General features: G+C 45.7%; 1 protein-coding gene across 3 annotated transcripts in view; it reads left to right on the forward strand.

Annotated features, from left to right (window-relative positions):
* The window catches only part of MAEA (macrophage erythroblast attacher, E3 ubiquitin ligase), a 42573-nt gene extending 24272 nt beyond the window's left edge, over positions 1 to 18301 (forward strand). For 2 of the 3 annotated variants that reach the window (XM_068149557.1, XM_068149558.1), the window contains 6 exons: positions 5291 to 5413; positions 8492 to 8568; positions 13596 to 13704; positions 14888 to 15021; positions 16094 to 16289; positions 17045 to 18300. In XM_068149557.1, the coding sequence (XP_068005658.1) occupies positions 5291 to 5413; positions 8492 to 8568; positions 13596 to 13704; positions 14888 to 15021; positions 16094 to 16289; positions 17045 to 17140 (735 nt within the window). In that variant the 3' untranslated portion in view covers positions 17141 to 18300. Of the gene's footprint in view, positions 1 to 5290; positions 5414 to 8491; positions 8569 to 13595; positions 13705 to 14887; positions 15022 to 16093; positions 16290 to 17044 lie in introns of all 3 variants that reach the window. The other variant, XM_068149556.1, reaches the window with a different exon arrangement.
* The last annotated feature ends 2327 nt before the right edge of the window (positions 18302 to 20628 follow it).

The following is a 20628-nucleotide window of genomic DNA, read 5'->3' on the forward strand; positions in this document are numbered from 1 at the left end:
CAAGCAGCACACATTTGCTGCAGCCTTGCCTTCCAGTGAGGGCAGGTGCTGGAGTTTCCCAAAAACAAGGAGAGCAACCTTGGGAAGGAGTGAGATCTGAGAGCTTGGCCCCTGTCAACTCCTGCTCACACTGACTGGAGTCCAGAAGATGTTCCAAGGAGAGGACATGCATCTACCTGCTTGGGATGTTCTTACTGAGAACCCCTATTAGCAAATGGGAATGTCATGCAGGAGCAGAGCTTTCATGTGGGCCAGGAGTGTGTATCTAGTAGGAATCATCCTGAAGGAATCCTTATTCTTCAGAGTGTTATATTCTTTAATCGTTGGAGCTCTCTGCAGAGCCACAGGGTGGGTAACCTCCCTCCCTGGAGGCACTTGCAGCTTAAAAGGTAGCAGTGATATTTTAAAAGCTATATATATGCAAATCAGGCAGAACAGAGGGTGCTGGATAGATGGGTTCTTTGTTTAAATAAGTCTCTCTAATTTCACTTAAGTGTCTCAAGCCTTCATGTGCAGTTCTCTCTAATAATAAATGCTTTTCTCTGAGGCTTGCCCTGTTGTAATGGAGTTAAATAGACCTTTTATGATAATGTGCATCCAGTACTTAAGTAGTCACCCATCTGATATCTGCTCTGTGGCTGAACAGAGAGGAACACTTGAGTCAAATAAGGAAGGTTACTTCACTGTAGTCAAATACTTGGGGGGTGGGGGGTGTTAAGCAGAAATGATAAAATCTAGGGGGTATTTCCTTGCTTGTACTAGAAGGAAGAGGAATGCTCATGCTGTGCTCCCTCTTGAGTTATCCAAATACCCAGTAATTCTTACAGGTGGACTTCTCCCTGAGCCATTGGGAACTGATTTTCAGTGCAGCTGTAGAAGCCTCACTGAATAGAAGTTTGTTGCTCAGCCTTCCTACCCCACATCAGGTACTCTGCATTTGTGAGTGAGTGAAGGCAAATGATCCTGGTGATGCTCATGGAGCTGGGAAGTGTGGGAAGAGTTAGGCTTTGAGAATAGCTGTGTGTGCAGTGGAGGGGTCTGCTGCACTTGTGAAGTGCTGCAGCCATAGAATCACAGACTGGTTTGGGTTGGAAGGGACCTTCAGGATCATCCAGCTCCAACCCCCTGCCATGGGCAGGGACACCTCTTACTAGACCAGCTTGCTCAAGGCCCTGTCCAAACTGACCCTGAGCACTTGGAGCCTCCACAGCTTCTGAGGGAAGAATTTCTTCCTGTCTCATCTCAGTCCAGCTTCTCCCAGTTTGAAGCCATCACCCCTCTGTGCCATTGTACAAAGTACCTCTCCAGCTCTCCTGTAACTCACTTCAAACACTGGAAGGCTGCTCTAAATTCTCCCTGGAGCCTTCTCTGGTCTGAACACCCCCAATTTTCTCAGCCTGGCTTCACAGAAGAGGTCATCCAGCACTCACCTTCGTGGCCTTCTCTGGACTGGCTTTAACAATTCTATATCCTTCTTGTGTTGGGGGTCCAGGGCTGGCCCCAGCACTGGCAGGTGGGGGTCTCAGAGTGGAGTAGAGTGGCAGAGTTCCCTCCCTACCCCTGCTGCTCATACTGCTGGAGAACAGCCTAGGATAGGGGCTGGTTTCTGGGCTGGGAGTGTGCAGCGGCAGCTCCTGGTCAGCTTCTTGGCACCCAGCACCCCCAGGTCTTTCTCAGCACTGCTCTCCATTCATACTCCACCTAGGCTGTAGTTGTGCAAATTGCAAAAGATGGTAATTAAAGACTTTGGAATTGCTTTTTAATTTGTCTGCAAGTCAGAAAACATTCATGGTGGTGCTGAACACTGTCAGTGGGAGGGGGCTGTGCAGCAGCAGATTTCTTGCTTCAGCTTTTTCTCCACCTGCAGAGCTGGTGGCAGTATGTCTGTAACACTGCATATTTGCATTCACTCCATTTGGGGTGTAAAGAAAGGAGATAAGAGGCTCCCTTTTGTAACAGCATGTTAAATCTTAATGCTGCTTGGGAACAGAGAGACAATGCCTCTCCATGGCCTGCAGCCTGAGCAGCTCTGAACTGAAGAACAACTTCAGGAAGCTATTCAGCACTGGGGCCTTAGTGGGGAGTTTCCTCACTTAACATGAGGTGCTTCCTAGAGCTGGTAACTGGTTTCCATCCCAACAAGGTGTGCCAGACAAGCAGTTCCCCAGTGCTTGAATTGTTAGGATGGTTGGGATAATCCCAAATGATCTGTTGATGCTCCTTTTGTTCCCTTAGTCCTGGGTAATGAAATGGAGCATGGAGGAGCTTCAAGAATAGGAACCACCACAAATGGAAGCTAGACAAACATGATCAGATTCAAAAACTAGGATGATATCAGCATGTGTGTTCTGAAGGTTTACTGCCTCATTGTCTTAGTATTTTTTTTCTTCTATCTGCATGATTAAGGCTTCCAACTACTCTTTATCAACTGCAGAGGCTATTTATTTTCCTACAAATGGATTTCTTAATGCTTTCTTTTATAGATATTGCTCCCTTTCTATCTAGTCAGCAGAGAAGAAAATGCTGTTTATTGATAGAATTCAAATGTGATTGTTAGTTCTGAAAGAAACTCTTTCAATTAAAACTGTTCTCCTCCCTGGATACATACTGTCTATTTAAGAGACAGCTGCCAAGCTTTGACTTCTTTTGGCAACCACACATCTAATTAGCATTTCTCTACCAAATAGAACCTTTTCTATTTTAGATTTGCAAAAAGGAATGTGGGAGTTCTCCTCTCATTTAAGAGCTCTGTCTGCCTCTGCAGCAGACTACAAGCCTTTTGCTCAGAGCTGAGGGTTGCTGTGCTGACACCTGATTGATAGATGCTTATATTTGGAGTTCTCCTGCTCATTGACTTCTGAAACAAATGCTGCCTTTACACTTCTTGAAAACATTCATTTTTTTTCCCCCTGATGTAGCTTAAACTATAAAAAGCTACCAAATGAGATTAAAGCAATGATGTGTTGTCTGCCTAGCATACCCAGTCCTTTCTTTAATGGAAGAGAAAATGCCTCTGGTTTAATTTGTTTTAATAGCAAATGCTGTTCATTAAGGGGACACATAGCTGAAATGAGCTTGAGGAGATGTATGGTAATGGTATTGTTTTAAGCTCATACTGAATTGCCTTTTCATTCAGCAGCTGTGTGGGAGAATCTGCAAGCAAGCTAAAGAAGATGGTTGTGTTAAATGTCAGATGGGTTACGTGGGCAGGAGTGGGTTTGTGGTCACCTTTGCATGCACAGGGGAATAACACAATTCTTTTCCACTTGTGAATAGCACCAGAAAAACTTGGGACCACTAAAAGGGATGTTCTGAACTTTCTCATAGGTAAACCTTTTGTGGACTAGGCTGGCACTCCCTGGGTCCATTTGCCAACACATTGATAAAATAGATGATTTTTTGTTATCCTTAAGGGGATGGGAGGAGCCATGGAAAGCCTGGAAAAAAGCATTCCCAATGCACATCTAACTTGTTAGATTTTGCACTGGGGAGATTTAGACTGGAGATTAGGGAGAAATTCTTGACAGTGAGGGTGGTGAGACACTGGAGCAGCTTGCCCAGAGAGGTTGGGGATGCCCCCTCCCTGCAGGTGTTCAAAGCCAGCTTGGATGAGGCATTGAGCAGCCTGGGCTGGTGGAAGGTGTCCCTGCCCATGGCAGCTGGTTGGAACTAGATGATCTTTAAGATCCCTTCTGACCCAAACCATCTCTGTGGGTCTATGATCTTAATTTTGTTCTATAGACTTGTAACTGCTTGAGCTCTCATCGCAGCCTGACTTACCTGGACTTAGTACCGTGAGAGCTGTGTGAGGCCCTGTAGTCTTCTGATGGGATAAAGTGATTTGGTCATTGTCCTAAAATCTATCAAGTGTTGCATCTCAGCTGTCCATCATAGTTTGCTTTTAAACTCACATTTGAGTCATGAGAGAAGGCTTTAGTGAAGCTCCCCCTTGTGCTGCATTCAGAGACACATGGGACCTGTCTCCAGCTCTGACACACCTCACATCAGCTGGTTCCTTGGACTTCTTGCATTGCCTTAGCCAATTTCTCCTGATAAATACAAGCTGTGAATGTGAGATGCTGACTGCTGCTGTGTTTTATCTTTGTCTCAGGGAGATGTCAATTCTAAGCCTGAATATATTCAGCTGTTCAAATGCCATCTATTTCTGAGGCTGGCTTTATTCACCAGAGATTCTGTGATGTTGGTGACATTCAGCCATTCAGTTGTATCATTTTCACAGCATTTTGCTGTGAAGTCAACATGAAAATGAATTTGTTCAAAATGAGAGTGCATATTAATTGACTACTGGAGTGCTGGATCTCTGTTTGTGCATTGGGTTCTGCTTTCCCACAGTGTTTTCTGCAGCGGAGGACAGGCTGTCACAGCATGATGGATTTATGCAGCTCTGAAAACTTCTGCCAGTGCCAGTTTAGATTGGATTCAGTTCCTGGTGTTTGGGAACATCTAACTAAGTCGTCTTTACAGCAGAAACATGTGAAAACATGCAGTTCTTTGATAGCCTACTAGATCTTCATTTGGGTTCAGCTGAGTTTGCCTCGATGGGGATGAATGTATAAAGCTGCTGGAGAGCACACAGTAGTGGAGATGGAAGATGGGTTTGTCCTGGGCAGGTCTGATAGGAGATTGCTGCTTTTTCTTCACAAACATCTGTTTGTGATAAGCATTTGAGGAATCATGTGGCCCACCCATTACCTAACTGGTTTTTGGTATAGTAACACTGCTTTGTCATCACTTTGGGATGTTGTAGACAGAACTGTTGTAAGCAATTGAAGCTCTGGAGCTTACCATGTGAAGCAAGTAAGAGAAAACATGTTGGAGACCTCAACCATGACAGGACTTTGCCTGAAACTCAACTGTTACAGATGGCTGGGTCAAATAGCTTGAGATTCCTCTCTTTTGTGTCTCTCTGTTCACTTCAGCAGTGCTATGGCACTGTGATGGTCCAACTGCCATAGTAGGCCAAGCTTCAAGGAAACCAAATGTGAACTACACAAGAGATCATGGGATCTGGTCAATTTCTGTGCAAAGCTCCTCAGTTTAATCTGTTCCTTTTCTTCCTAACTCTGCTGTATGAGTAGAAAAATCTTGTCACTATCTTGCTGCCAGAGTATCTCACTGTTAAACAGACTGTGAGCGTGATCCTGCACAGCCAGAGCTCTTGAGAGCAAAACCTTCTGTATCTCTCTAGTCCAGTCCTGTTGAAGAGCAGGTTGCTGTGTCAAGTATCTGTGCAACTGAACAAAACTTGCTTTCCTTTTTGTTTTTGAAGGACTTGGTAAATATTGAGATGTTTTTGACTGCTAAAGAAGTAGAAGAGTCACTGGAAAGACAAGAAACTATGACTTGCTTGGCTTGGTGCCACGACAACAAATCCAGGCTCAGAAAAATGAAGGTATGAAAATGTAACATGGGCATGTTTTGCTGAAATGGTTCTCTGAATGTTTTCTGAACTGCTTAGCTATTTGCTGTGGTCAGATTGGTTTAAATTATAGGTCTTGACTGAGGCCTTGTACAAAAATGAGGACAGCAAGTACAAAACTCTTCCTTCCTTTTTTTTTTTCCAGAAAGTATATGTAGTTGGAGCTAAACTAGCTCTTACAAATGCCAAGCCTGCAACTGAGCAGTGGATCCCCTTAGGGGTGCAACTGTTTTCTCAACAGGTCATGCTCAGATAAAACAATCACTCAGATTTAGTGTGCTTTACCAGTGTAGAAGTATGTAGTGTATTGATGCATAGGAACTTACCTTTACAACTCTCTGCATCCCAGTGAGAATGTAACTGTTTATACATGGTGTCTTAAGAGTGAGACTTAATTGGTAAAGTTGTGGCAGGTTTAGCACTGAGAGGCATTTCATACAGACCTTGGTCCTAGAGTTTTTATGTGTAGTAAGAAAGAAAACCCAACCTGAGTCAAGAACTAACTTCCTGTGAGAAATGACTGCTGCAGTGGTTTTCATCAAAACTAAAAGCCAAGGCTAATCAAGCACTGAAGACAGCAAATCTCTCTCCAGCTACTGAGCACCGTGACCTGGACCTGCTGTTACTTGCTCTGTGCACTTGGCTTCAACTTCTTTGTCTCAAATTCTGCATTTCAACACCTGCTTTGTAATCTGTTTTAGGGCTTGCAGAAGTCTGGTTTTAACTCTTATTAACCAAAATCCCTGCCTCCCTCAAAGGAGTTTGTGTCTTCCTTTTTTTTTTAACCAAAACTGATTAAATGCACTCAGTGGTAAGCAGAGAGTGATGCTGTCTGTCACTCAGGGGCATCTAAACAGGAGCCAGCTGAAGATGGGATGCAAAAGTCAGGCAATGATTACTCTAAAGAAAATGATGATCTTGTTATGGAAAGCATTAGAGGAAGGCCAGAGTTTGTATGTAAACACCCCTGCATAATTACACTGCTCAAAAATCCCCTCTCTATAATCTTAGGATGTGAAGTAACATAATAAATATAATCTGAACATCTTACTCCTTTCACCACTAACCTTCAACAAACAGACAAGGAAAAAAACAACATAAAATAACTATTTCTGCAGGCCCTACTCTTTCCTAAACAAACAAACAAAGCTAATGCTGTGAGATCAGAGTTGGAAGAAGAGAAATGCTTCTTTTTGAAACATGAGCATTGCAGTTTCTGGTTACTGGACTACTCATCGATGCTATTGGTCTAAAATCCCAGCTACCACCTTACTCCAAACTTAATCCAGAAATGGAACTGCACCTCAGCCTGGCAGGCAGTCCTGCAGCCTGTACAGGTGTGAGCTACCTACCCTCCTCTGACTGCTGCTGTGCAGTTGTTTGGAGGCACACCAAGTTCAAATGTGTATCATGTCATTGCCCTGGGCTCTCCTAGCTACGCTTGTCTGCAGAACCCACCCACTGATTGGCTTGGGCATTACTTCAAGATGCCCAGAAACACAAACTCTGAAGATTGTTTTGGGATGTGGGGTTTTGCAGCTGTCAGAGAGAAATGCTGAGCCTTAGGATTTAGGATCACTGGCAATTCAAAAGGCTGCTCAGTTTTGTGGTAGAAATTTAGCTAAAGTTCTAAATGGAGGCATTGTATGGATTTGTGTAACAGGGTGCTTGAAAATAGTCCTGGTTGAAATAGTCACATCAAATAACCTTTTATCTGCTTGAGTTAAAAAAAAAAAATTAGCTGGCAAATAAGTTTCTGTTCCGTAATCAAGTGTATCTTATTGTAGGCCAGAATGCAGCATTCTGTTCCAATAGCTTACTTTTCAAATCTCCAAACAAGCAACTGTTGCAGTGTGTGCATTACTCACCCCAGGCAGCTAACCCGTGCAGACTGGGAGTTGCTCACATTCCTGCTGGAGTCACTGAGGAATTTTGATATTGCTGTGCTGATGGACAATAAACAAAAGGCAACCATTCATTGGAAGCATGGGGGAAGAGAGCCATTTGCCAATGGGAGCAGGGTGACTGCAGGAATACAGCTCAGGGTGCAGAGGAGTTTGATTATTTTCATTGGGGTTTGTTTTCTTAAGGTGATAGAGGAGGTGATAGAGATTCAGGCTAGATGTGAGGAGGAGGTTCTTCACCATGAGAGTGGTGAAGCCCTGGAATGGGTTGTCCAGGGAGGTGGTCGAGGCCCCGTCCCTGGAGGTGTTTAAGCCCAGGCTGGATGAGGCTCTGGCCAGCCTGATCTAGTGTGGGGTGTCCCTGCCCATGGCAGGGGGGTTGGAACTAGATGATCCTTGTGGTCCCTTCCAACCCTGACTGATACTATGATACTAAGTTGGCTGTGTCACTCTGAAGGAGCAGTGACTTGTTCTTTGGTGGGAGGAGAATGTTCTTCTTAATTCTGCGTATTCAGAGTGTGTTCATAGATGATGGGTTTTTTCGCTAGCTGGTGATGGAGTTTGATTTAAAGGGGGCACTGTCAAGCTCATTAGACTCCACGTTACATTTTTTCTAAAATGCCACCTGTTTTTTCTTGTTTGAGACTTGTTTCCAGCATGGCTTTTAGATGCTTGATGAGATAAGATTGAAAGGAAGGAGTTGATTGTAGCCACTTCAACTCTGTGCTGGGTTTGGTTAATACTGCGGACTTTAAAACAGTGTCCAAAGGCTTGTTTCTTCCTTGCAGTCTTCTGGGGAGACCTCCCTTGTCTAAATTATCACATAGCCCAAATGTCTGCTGAATCTGCTGCTTTAAGTTGTAAGAAAGTACAGAGAAATCACCTGGTTCCCTCACTTGCAGCTCAGATGCTTTCAGTCATTAGGGAGAAGCTCACCCTTCTCAGTGCCGAGGCTTTGACAGAGGCACAAGGAATGGATTTGTTTGCTCTTAGGGGATTCTGAGCTGATGTCTCATCCCTGAGGTCAGTGTGTCAGCTGTTGCATGAATGCCTAAAAGCAAGCAAATAAGATTGCATGTTATTAACACTTTTTTTCTGCTGTGTCACTTGCACCCCACCTAAAACCCTGTCTTGTCTTTAATCTCAGAGCTGTCTGGAGTTCAGCCTAAGGATTCAGGAGTTCATTGAGCTCATCCGACAGAACAAGAGACTGGATGCTGTGAGGTATGAAATTGGGCTGCTTACCAAAGCATTTTCTTAACAAGATGGTGCTGTGTTCTGGGAGTAACCTGTGGTGCTTACTGCAACACCCAGAAGCCCCCCTGCTCTGACAGATCTTGCTAGTGTGGTGAGCAGGCTTTGGATTTAAGCTGGGCTTGAGGGTTTTTAAAGACAAGGTATCCACAGATGTACCTTTCCAAGATTTAATGCTGCTGAAAATCTGTGTTGTCTTACTCTTCAAAAGTCAAGGTTTAGAAGATGAATCTGTTGGATAAAACACTTGCATGGCCTGGTGGCTTAGAAGATGAATATATTTACTCTGAACTGATTTTCAGGAGCTGCAGCTGGCTGAGAGCATTCCACCACATTCCCAAGTTTTAGACTAGAAACTTTTCTTACTGCTTTTCTTGAGCAGAGTGGGTGAGAGTCTTAATTGGTTACAAACAAGACTAAAGGACAAGGTAGAGTAAGTACGGTGGAATAGACACCACCCTCAAAATAACTTGCCTTCAGTTTTGGGGTTATGTCTAACTTCTTCCAGATGCCTTGCTTGCTTTGAGGTAGCTCCTAGCACTCCTGCTTTGCCTTACTTGCACCTAAATCATTGTTCTTTTGGTCCCAGTTGGTGCAATCTGATAAACTTCAGCTAATTTTCCTGTCCATTAAAAAGAATCCAACCTGCATGCTAGCTTTTAGATATGTGCACTTCCACTTTGGAGCTTTGAAATCCTAAGGAAGTGTGAGGTGCTCAGGAAAAGCATGCAGGACACTCCAACTGCTGCCTGTCTTCTGAAGCTCATGGTGCTCTTTCTCCTCAGGGAATACTGTGTCTTTGTGCCTTTAGCTTTATTCTCTGCTAAGTTTGCTCCTTTGCCAAATGTGCAGTCATGCATCTCACCAATGAGTAGTCCATGCTCTAAAAACTACTTGATTTGAGCTGCAGCTTCCTTCTGTAGCTTGGAAACTAGGGAGCAAGCATAAAGCTGAAAGGAGGAGATAGGCTGAGAACTGGGACAAAGTAGATAAGGTCATTCTGTATTTTTTTTGTTGTTGCTGGATGTTTGTTTCCCTCTGATTCCTTTTCCACATGAGAACTGGCAGAATGTGCAAGTTGTCAGCCCTCAAGAGGACCCAGCGCTCTTGGCGCGGAGTTACTCTTTCTGTCACATAGCTGTGTTGAAATTCAGGGCTGGCAATTTGCTCAGCAGTTACAACTTGCCAGTCATAACAGCGCTGCTTTAACTTCATACCCTCTTGTAGAGTGAAAAGGAGCTACACAAGTGCTGTATCTCTACTCACCCCTCTTTAGCAGGGTGAGTTTTGATCATTTTGTGCATCGAGGAGCTCAGCGTCTCAGTGCTTCCCTTCAAATTGTGTGGCTTAATGAAGTAATAAAATCTAACCTTCTGCTCTGCATCCAAATAAATATGCAATGAAGGGAATGCATTTTGGGGAGGTGCAGCATAAATCTCATTGCCTCTGGCAAACTGTTGCAACTTGAGTTTTTCTGAGCTTGCTCCTGAGTGCCTGCAGCAGGATTCCTTCAGAGCTGTGTCCCTGGTGCAGTAAATAGGTCAGGCATCCATCAGAGGCTGTTTACCCAGGAGTTTCCTGTATGAGTGGAACTTGGAGAACTGACATTTTGTTGGAGCACAGCTGGTGTTTAAATAAGTTTGAAAGCTTTGCTGACTGCCTGCTGAGAACCTCTGAAGTGACATACTGCTTTTAGGTTCAAATTGATGTGAGCTTTAAAATGATGCATCATACTAAATGTGTGGCTTAATTTCTGTAGCTTTTTAGGTGTGCACACAGACCTTCCTCTGAGGTAGCTGATCAGAGCAGCTTGGAAAGTGCAGGCTTCAAGAATGTACTATTTCTTTAGTACAAAGAGCAAAGCTCTTCAGCTGAAGGTCCTTCACAACATCTTTTTTACCTAGCATCAGTAGCCTTTAACTCCCAGTCTCCTAAGGCTTTTTGCAGAGCTCATACCTATTACAGTAACAAAGACTGGCGACCCTAATGTCACTCTTTTGGGGCTCCCAGCAATTTCATGCTGGAAAATCTGACAGCATTCTGCTACTTTGTTCTCGTGGGATGCCAGAGATAAACAGAGTTCTTAACTAAAAGCTTAACAAAACATTCTGAGCACTCCTTGTTCTTGGGATATGGAGGACAAAAGGAATAGGTAAAAATAGCAGAGCTAGGAGCAAGTGACCACAGTCTGTTCAGGTTAGTCAACTTCTCCCCTGCAAGGGTGAATAAACAGTTTGTTCCTTTGCTTTTATTATGGGGTGGGGTTGAACAGGCATTTAAATGAATAATAAAAGTGTTGAGCACTCCTTGAGTACAAGTTTTTCTGGCAATCATAATGGTCTGCGAGATAAAAGCATTCAGGCATCTGTCAGAAAGACTGGGCAGAAAGAACAAGTCCTTTCTTGATAGCAGCTTCTGTTTGTGTGCAGTTCTTGCTGCTTCCTGATAAAGATGCTCAGGCAGATGTAACCCTGCAGAGCTGCTGTACTCTTAACAAGTCCATGTTCACTTAAACTGTCAATCTTCATTAATGTACTTGACAAATGCAAGAACAAGACAGCTGCTGTCCCCATGCAGGCCAGAGGAACAGCCATTCCAAACCACAGGTGATGAATCCTGGTCCCAAAATGCTGACAGAGTCATTCTGGGATTTGAAAACCAGCATCATCTCTCAATTTCTCTGCTCTGTTACAAGAATTCAGTTCGTGTTTGGCTTTATAGAATCACAGACTGGTTTGGGTTGGAAGGGACCTTCAAGATCACCCAACTCCACCCCCCTGCCATGGGCAGGGACACCTCCTACTAGAGCAGCTTGCTTAAGACCCTATCCAACCTGGCTTTGAATACTGCCATGCTTGAAGCCCCCCACAGCCTCTCTGAGGAACCTGTTCTAGCATCTTTTCACCCTCCTGGGGAAGAATTTCTTGCTTATGTCTCAGTATCTCAGTATCACTAAGGTTGGAAGAGACTGTGAGGATGATTGAGTCCAACCTGTCTCATCTCGATCCAGCTTCTTCCAGTTTGAATCCATCACCCCTGCTTCTGTCCCTCCATGCCTTTGTCCAAAGTCCCTCCCCTTCAGGTACTAGAAGGCTGCTCTAAGGTCTCCCTGGAGCCTTCTCTTCTCCAGGCTGAAAAATCCCAATGCTCTGTCTTCATGGCAGAGGTGCTCCAGCCCTTGAGTCACCTTGATGTTGGCAAACTTGTTGCAGGTGCCTCAGTCCCGCTGTCCATGTCACCAACATGCTTAACAGCACTGGCCCCAGTAACTGACCCCTCAGGACCACCACTGGTCACAGAACACAAGTTCTTAGTGACTAGCTCTTCTAAAATGTTTTTCTCTCCTCCCCCACATGCAGTCACAGTCATTTAGCTGAATTGGTAGCTCTGTGTTTCTTGCCCTGCTTGAGCTTTCCTAGCTGTCAGTCCTTGTGTCTGCAGCTCTGCACCAGAGCTCAGGACTTCAGCCTTGCTCCATTGTGCCCAGGCTGCTGAGTCCCTTCTGGCAGGCCATGGGCTCTGTGCTTCTGCTCTAATAGCAGTCATCTGGGGAGCAATACTTACATTCCTGGGCCGCTGGCCCAAAATAGGAAGCTGAGTGGAAACAGCCTGTCCCACAGAACTTCCATTGCTTCCTGCTTTGGGTGGGAGAGGAAGCAGGAGTCCTGAAACACTGCTAGAGACTGATCCCGTGACAGGGGTGACCTGAGTTAGGGGAACACAGGATTGGGGGGGGGGGGGGAAATACTTAAGTTTTTTGTATGTCCATGTCATGAAATGGGCAATTGGAAAATGCTGTACATTCCGAAGAGTCATCTGTGACCTTGGATTTGAACAAGCCTCTTAAAATTCAAAAGAGCAAGCACTTAGCAGAGGGCTTCAGAGATGGCTTTGGTGCCTTCCTTGTAATAGAAACCAAGAAGAAAATAGGGAGGACTCTTCCACAGTTAGGCAATGACAGAAATTCAGTGTGGTGCTGGTTCTGCTCTGTCTGCTGTGCACCAGCTGAAAGAGAGGAGCTTTCAGCAGAAATGCTGAGCTGATCAGCCAGTGTCAGGGCTCAAAAGGGGGGGGTTCCTGCACACTTCAGCTGATCATCCTGGGGAGGCTAGATAGGGGAGGCTTTCATACAGGGATTTGAAGTAGCTGAATAGCCTTTATAATCTGATCACTTTCTAATTGCTTAGCACTAATTTCCTGACATAGTCAAGTTTGTGGTTTTGCTTTACAAAAGTTTCTGCTAATTCTGTTCCTGCTTTCAGATCTCCAGGTTTTCAGCTTTGTCTCTAATCAGCATGCACTGAAGTACAGACACTTGTGCTGAAGTCTACTTAGGGATTTGATTTTCCTGGCAAAAAAAAGTAAAAAGAAAATGGCTCTTAAGAAGGTGTTTCCTACTAAGTTACCCTGCACTTTCCTGTCATCTGCCCAGAAAGTGCTACATTGCTTCTAGCCTGGAGCACAGCCAAGCCAGTTTTTCCAACAGTAAAACTTCTCTCCAGTGTCAGAGTAAACAAGGCAGCTATTGAAACCCTCATGATGTGTGATGGGCTGGAACAGCTGCTTATCAGCCACATCTACCTCACCTGAGTGTGGGGGCCACTCAGCTTGTATGAGCAGGGGCATTCCTTCTAACAGTCGTGGATCTGCCATTCCAGATGAAGGTGAGGAAGGCTTCAAGCTACAGTCAAGCTCAGGTTTGTTCAGAAATTAGAGTACAGAATTGCCAATTGCTGAAGTCATCCTTGTATTTGTGTTTGCAGGGTTTGGTTTTTCAACCTCTTTAAGTGCATAGAATAAACCAGGTTGGAAGAGATCTTCAAGATCATTGTGTCCAACCTATCATCCAACACCACCTAATCAACTAAACTCTGCATCACCTTCTAGAGTTCATGTTTTGAGAGCAGAACCCGGAGTGTTTCCCTGAACTCTTCCATAATTATGTGAATCCTCTTGCTCTAGAAAGCAGGCTAACCAAGGTGTCCATTCCCTTTCAGACATGCAAGGAAGCATTTCAGTCAGGCTGAGGGCAGCCAGCTGGATGAGGTTCGACAAGTGATGGGAATGTTGGCCTTTCCTTCAGACACTCACATCTCTCCCTACAAGGTAATGTTTGGAGCATTAACACACACATGCAGGTCTTGCCTTCCAGGAGAATGCATTGATATGGAGATCAAATGCTGATCTGAGTTTGCTTCCTGAAATCACTCTAACGCCCTTAATGTTCCATCAATCATTGTCTGTGGGTGAATCCAGGCAGGATTTGCATTGCTTTGATTGGGTGCTGGTAGTTACAGATTAATGCTGAGCTGAACTAACCACAAACCAGCACTGAGGATCCCAGAGACTGGAGACATGATCTGGAAATAGCAACAGACAGAATACAGGGAAGTGCAAAGAGAAAAGTTGGAGTTTTGTTAACAGAATGGGCTGTGGCCTGTGGCCTTCATGCACTGCTTCCACTGTCAAGCTGCTGTCCTTGCCTTGGTTGGATTAGGAAAGGGAACATTTGAATGATACAAAAGCAAGGGTGTTGATGCTTGAAGGTGTTCATTTGGGTGGATTATACAAATTAATGTTGATCAGTGGTTGTATCTGCATCTACATTTGAATCCAGCAGAACTCATAGGTGGATACTGCTTTTGCAGATCTTGAGTTTGCTCCATGCTCATGTGCTAACTTAGCGGAGGCAGAAAAGTGGACAACAGCTGAGCTGCAGGGTAAGAATCCTGTGCAATGCAAGTGTGTGGCATTGCCAGTATAAACGTGGCTTTTAAACAACTGATGATGAAATCAGGGGGCTAACACCAAAAAAACCCAAACAAACCAGAAAAAAACCCCAAGCAAGCTGGAGTTACTCCAACTGGAGGTGTAATAATGTGCTACTGTTGCATCACATCACCTGGGCCCTCAGTCACAGGCTATTTGTAGTATTACCAGCAGTTACCTCTTCCTCCTGTGTCTGTTGAGGGCACTGTTACAGCTTCTCCAGCATTGCCTTAGGGTTAGATTGAAAGCTTCATCCTGCAACTCCAGGATCATTCTGGCCTTAGCTGGGGCAGGTGATAGAGCAAACAGACACTGGATGTTGTTATGCCAGCTGTAAGTGATGTGATTTAAATGTTTCTTGTAAAGTGATGCTCAAAGGTGCTGCTCAGTCCAATCCATCCATCCTGTGCCCCAGCACACATGCTCCTGTGATGGGCTTGGTCCAGTGAGCTCTGCACAATTGACCACTCCCAGGACAATGAGGTTGAAACTCACTTGTAGCTGTGTTGTTTTTTAACAGGATCTCTTGGACCCTGCTCGATGGAGAATGCTGATCCAACAGTTTAGATATGACAACTACAGACTACATCAGCTGGGAAACAACTCTGTTTTCACTATCACACTCCAGGCAGGCCTTTCAGCTATAAAAACACCGTATCTTTTACTGCAGATGTGACTGTCCAGGGCCAGAGAGCATCCTGGGGGCTTGGCACTGGGGGTGCTGCTCAGAGAGGAAATAGGACATTGGAATAGTCTTGTTCAGAAGTTGCTTAAATGGAGTATTGGTCTCTCTATTAAATTAAGGGGAGCTTATAATAAATGGCATTATAGATAAAAATAACAAAATCAACCAAAACTTGAAGGTGAATCATAGAATTACCAACTGGTTTGGGTTGAAAGGGACCCTAAAGAGCATCTAGCTGCAACCCCCTGCCATGGGCAGAGACACCTACTAGAGCAGCTTGCTTAAGGCCCTATTCAACTGCCTGTGAACACTGCCAGGCTTGGAGCCTCCACAGCTTCTCTAGGCAACCTTTTCCAGTGCCTCACCACCCTCATGGGGAAGAATTTCCTCCTGAAGTCTCATCTCAATCCAGCTTCTTCCAGTTTGAAGCCATCACCCCTTGTCCTGTCAATCCCTGCCTTTGTAGGTCTCTCTCTAGCTCTCCTGTGACTTACTTCAAACACTGGAGGGCTGCTCTAAGGTCTCTCTGGAGCCTTCTCTCCAAGCTGAACAACCCATGCTCTGTCTTCAAGAAAGAGGTACTCCAGCTTTCAGATCATCTTTGTGGCCTCTTCTAGAACTGCTCAGACAGCTCCTTGTCCTTGTGTTTGGTGCCCCAAATCTGAATGCAGGACTCCAGGTGAGGTCTCAGCAGAACAGAGGGGCACAGTCCCCTCCCTCCACCTGCTACCCACCTTGCTGGGGATGCAGACTAGGCTGTCCTCCTGTGTCTGAAACTGGCAAATCTCTGCCAGAATTCATCAGCTGGGCTGGCATTGTGTGATGGTTTAACCCATTTTCCACCAGCTTTACCTGCAGAGGGTGCTAGATGCTTGTTGCTCACTTTGAAGCACTGCAGGCACTTGATTCTTGCATCTGCAGGTGAAGCCTGAACCCAGTGGTCTGCAGACTGCAGCCCAGGCTGGGTCGGTACAGGCTGCTCCAGTTTTCATTAGCTACTGTCGGGCTACGGTGGTTGTTCCTTAACTGGGTGTTCCACAGGCAGTGTTACAAAGAGGATGGGAGCTCCAAGAACCCAGACTGCCCTGTGTGTAGCAAGTCGCTGAACAAGCTGGCTCAGCCCCTGCCCATGGCACACTGTGCCAACTCCCGGCTAGTCTGCAAGATTTCGGGGGATGTCATGAATGAAAATAACCCTCCCATGATGCTACCAAATGGATATGTCTACGGATACAACGTAAGTGACCTGCTTGAGGCTGGCATGGCTCTGCTGGCACACCCCCACGGGGCACACTGAGAGCTCAGACACTGGCTGAAAGCTGAACGGAGGTAGTGTTGTGGATTCCGTAATCTGCTGATGGAGGAGAAATGGCCTCCTGCAGGCAGTTTTAAAGCATGGTATGGCTGTGTGACCAAACTGATTCATAGAATGTTGGAACTGGATGACCTTTAAGGTCCCTTTCAAACTCCTTTGCCATGGGCAGGGACAAACCCACTAGCCCAGGTTGCTCAAGGCCTTGTCCAACCTTGCCTTCAACACGTCTAGGGAGGGGGCATCCATAACCTCCCTGAGCAATCTGTTCCAGTGTCTCCCCACTCTCACTGTCAAGAATTTCTCCCTAATCTCCAGTCTCAATCTCCCTCCTTCCAGCTTCAATCCATTGCCCCTTGTCCTGTCACTACAAGCCCTTAGAGGAAGTCCCTGCCTAGTTTTCCTGTAGCCCCTGTCAGGTACTGGCAGTTTTAGAGGACTTTGTCTGTGACCAAACTAATCGTTGAAGAAGCTGAACTCTCAATATATCCATTTATAACATGAGATGAGGTGGCATTGGAAATCTCTGCCACTGGAGGGCAATCATGTGGAGTAAGTAGCTTGTGGGCAAAGATACTTTGACCTCAGACTACAACATCTTGCTTAAATGAAATGTATTCATTGAACATTAACACCTTGAGTGACTGTTGTGACTCTTCCATTCTCTCACTCTCTTTCAGTCTCTGCTTTCTATTCGCCAAGACGACAAAGTAATTTGCCCAAGAACCAAAGAAGTCTTCAACTTCTCACAAGCTGAGAAAGTCTACATCATGTAGGTCAGTGGAGCAGAGGCTGAGGTGCCGCTGAGCTGACACAGTCAGTGTGTGTTGGGCGTCCCCTGGCATGGGGGGGGGGGGGCCTTCATGTGTGGCAAAGAAGCAAAACCTGCCACCTTGGATCAGACTTGTCCGTGGCATTCTTGTTTCTTGCGACCAAAGATCAATGAGCAACAATAAACACTCTTTAAAAACAAAGCAAAACAAACAAACAAAAAAATTGAGAGGTAAAAAGAAAAAAAAAAAAAAAAGAGAGAGGAATTATGACTTAAGTTTGTACTTGAATAAAAAACACAAACCAGTTTTGATTGTTAAGGTTTTGTAACGTGAGGTCAAAAATTGGACTCTCCTCAAAAAGTACTCTCATCTCCTAGAGGAGGACTTTCTTTAAAGATGGACATTTGCACTGGGGGAAAGTTACAACAGATTGGGAAACCCATTTTTCTTCCCTCTTTTTCCACAATTGTCCAAGACCCTTTTGTTATCAGAGATTTCAGTACCACCACTGTGTTCTCCTTTGAGCTCCTCTTTGCCTTCTTTCTGATCCCCCGGCGAAGCTCTCCTGGGTTACATAACTTATCTCCACGGGAGGACGCTGATGTCTGACACAGGTCTGGCTTCTCTGGAGGATCAGCTGGGGACTGGCTGGAAGGAGTGTGAGGTCTTTCTTTCCAAACCCAAATATTTTAAGGAGGTTACTAAGTATTGAGAGGAACCGAGAACATTTCAGGCAGCACTTAATGCTTGTTTAAATGTTCTTCTTCCAGTCTACCATAGTGTTAAAGTCCTTCTGAAGTTCTTAGTTATGTGCATAGGGTTCAATATGAAATCATTAGTGCTACTGCCTTATTTCTTGCTTTGAGAATGTACTCACATGAAAATGAGCTGGTATTCGTACGTGTTGGGCCAAGTTTCTGAAGATGCCTTGCAGGATGATTACATAATTTTAGGGTCTCAATAGCATTCATTACTGAAACCAATAGTTCAGTTTTAACAACTGCAGAACTCATCCTTCTGACTTTTCAAAAGGAATTAAACCATTGTAGTTTAAACAGAACCATATTGTAGAGGTTTGTATCTAGCGCTTATTTTTGCATGTTGATGTTGATTAGCTAATAAAAGATTGTAAATGTAAAACATGTTAATAAAGATTGTTTTCCATTTCTTGATTATATAAAACCAGAAAGCTGCTGTCTGTTCACATCTGGAAAGTGGGTCTGTCTCTGAAGGAGTGCGACTTCCTGGGGCTGTGCTTGAGTGTTCTGCGAGATTTGGGAGGGGGAGGGAGGAGAGCAGCTCTCCTGTCACAGCACTGCCTCTCTCTGGGGCACTGAAGGTGGAGTCATTAGAAACCTGGAGTGGTTTGGGTTGGAAGGCACCTTAGAGATCATCTAGTTCCAACTCCCCTGCCTTGGGAAGGGGCACCTTCCACTAGCACAGGTTCCTCAAGTCCCCATCCAACCTGGCCTTGAACACAAGCGGAGTCCCTTAGGGATCAGTCCTGGGACCTGTCTTATTCAACATCTTTGTGGGGGACATGGACAGTGGCATTGAGTGCACCCTCAGCAAGTTTGCTGATGACACCAAGCTGTGTGGTGCAGCAGACACGCTGGAGGGAAGGGAGGCCATCCAGAGGGACCTTGACAGGCTGGAGAGGTGGGCACAGGCCAACCTCATGAAGTTCAATAAGAGCAAGTGCAGGGTCCTGCATCTGGGTCGAGGCAATCCCAGGCACAAATACAGGCTGGGCAGTGACTGGCTGGAGGATAGCCCTGAGGAGAGAGACTTGGGGGTGCTGGTGGACAAAAAGCTCAACATGAGCTCTCAGTGTGCACTTGCAGCCTGCAAAGCCAATCAGATCCTGGGCTGCATCAGGAGAAGTGTGGCTAGCAGGTTGAGGGAGGTGATCCTCCCCCTCTACTCAGCCCTGGTGAGACCCCACCTGGAGTACTGTGTCCAGTTCTGGAGCCCCTATTACAAGAGGGATGTGGAGGTGCTGGAACGTGTCCAGAGAAGGGCCACAAGGATGATCAGAGGGCTGGAGCACCTCTCCTATGAGGACAGACTGAAGGAGTTGGGGCTGTTCAGTCTGCAGAAGAGAAGGCTCCCAGGTGACCTAATTGTGGCCTTCCAGTATCTGAAGGGGGCCTACAGGAAGGCTGGGGAAGGACTTCTCAGGATATCAGGTAGTGATAGGACTAGGGGGAATGGAATGAAGCTGGAGGTGGGGAGATTCAGGCTAGATGTGAGGAGGAGGTTCTTCACCATGAGAGTGGTGAAACCCTGGAATGGGTTGTCCAGGGAGGTGGTCGAGGCCCTGTCCCTGGGGGTGTTTAAGACCAGGCTGGATGAGGCTCTGTCCAGCCTGATCTAGTGTGGGGTGTCCCTGCCCATGGCAGTGGGGTTGGAACTAGATGATCCTTGTGGTCCCTTCCAACCCTGAATGAAACTATGCAACTATGAAACTTTCAGGGAGGAGGCATCCACAGCCTCCCTGGGCCCCCTGTTCCTGCGTCTCACCACCCTCACTGTGAAGAATTCTTTCCTCCTCTCCAGTCTCCCAGCTCAAAGCCAGTTCCCCCTCATCCTATCACTACAAGCTGTTGTTAAAAGTCCCTCCCCAGCTCTTGTGCAGTCCTCCTCAGGTACCAGAAAGCTGCTTCTTACCCATGACTAAATGGGAAATGCCCTGCTGACTCTTCCTCTTAGCTATTGCTACATCTCACCTGTCACAAACTCTTTGCAAGCCCTCCCCTGGGGCAGTGTAGCCATTTATCTGAGCATTAGCACTAAGGCCCTACAGATCTAAGTCTCCAACATGCTGCGTCTTCTCAGCAGAGAAGTGGAAGCCGAAGGTGGTGCTGCCATTGAGGGCTGGAGCGAGAGCTGCAAAGGAGCCTAGGGCTGCCCTGCTGGATCCTGTCTCTGCCTCTCACAATGGAGATGGTCGGGGAAGAGGACCAGAAATCCCTTCCTTCCTTCCCAAACTAATGTGAGAAACCAAAGCTGGTTAAGTGGGGGATGACCTCTGAGAGGCTGGTTCCTACATCTGTCCCTCCTCCTTTGGCCCTGTTTCCTGTCCCATAATGCTGTGCATTTCTCAAGGAAATGGTTTTATCTATTCCCAGGGAGCTCATCTGAGTTCCCTGCCAGGATATTTTCCTGGTTGTCTTCTGACAGAGCCAAAAGGAAGACTAAGAAGAGAAAGCTGACAAAGCCTATTCACTTCAGGACAAAAAGATTGTTAACTAACTTAAACATTTTTTTCCCCACCCATGGAGGTTCAGTAGGATCATGCAGACAAATTCCCTAAAGGAAATAAACAGATAATCAAATCAGGGGGCAATTTCCTTTTCCTTCTTCATGAGCCACAGTGAGAAAAATCACTTACAAGAGGCAGGAGTAGAACTGTGGGAAGTCCCTCAGGGTGCACACTGCACACCCCACGTGGAGATGTCTCTTCTATTTAATAAAGCAGCAACTTAGAG

This window comes from Melanerpes formicivorus, unplaced genomic scaffold (genome assembly GCF_026170545.1).
Source record: "Melanerpes formicivorus ecotype bairdi unplaced genomic scaffold, bMelFor1.0.p_v2 SCAF_18, whole genome shotgun sequence".
NCBI classification, from domain to species: Eukaryota; Metazoa; Chordata; class Aves; order Piciformes; family Picidae; genus Melanerpes; species Melanerpes formicivorus.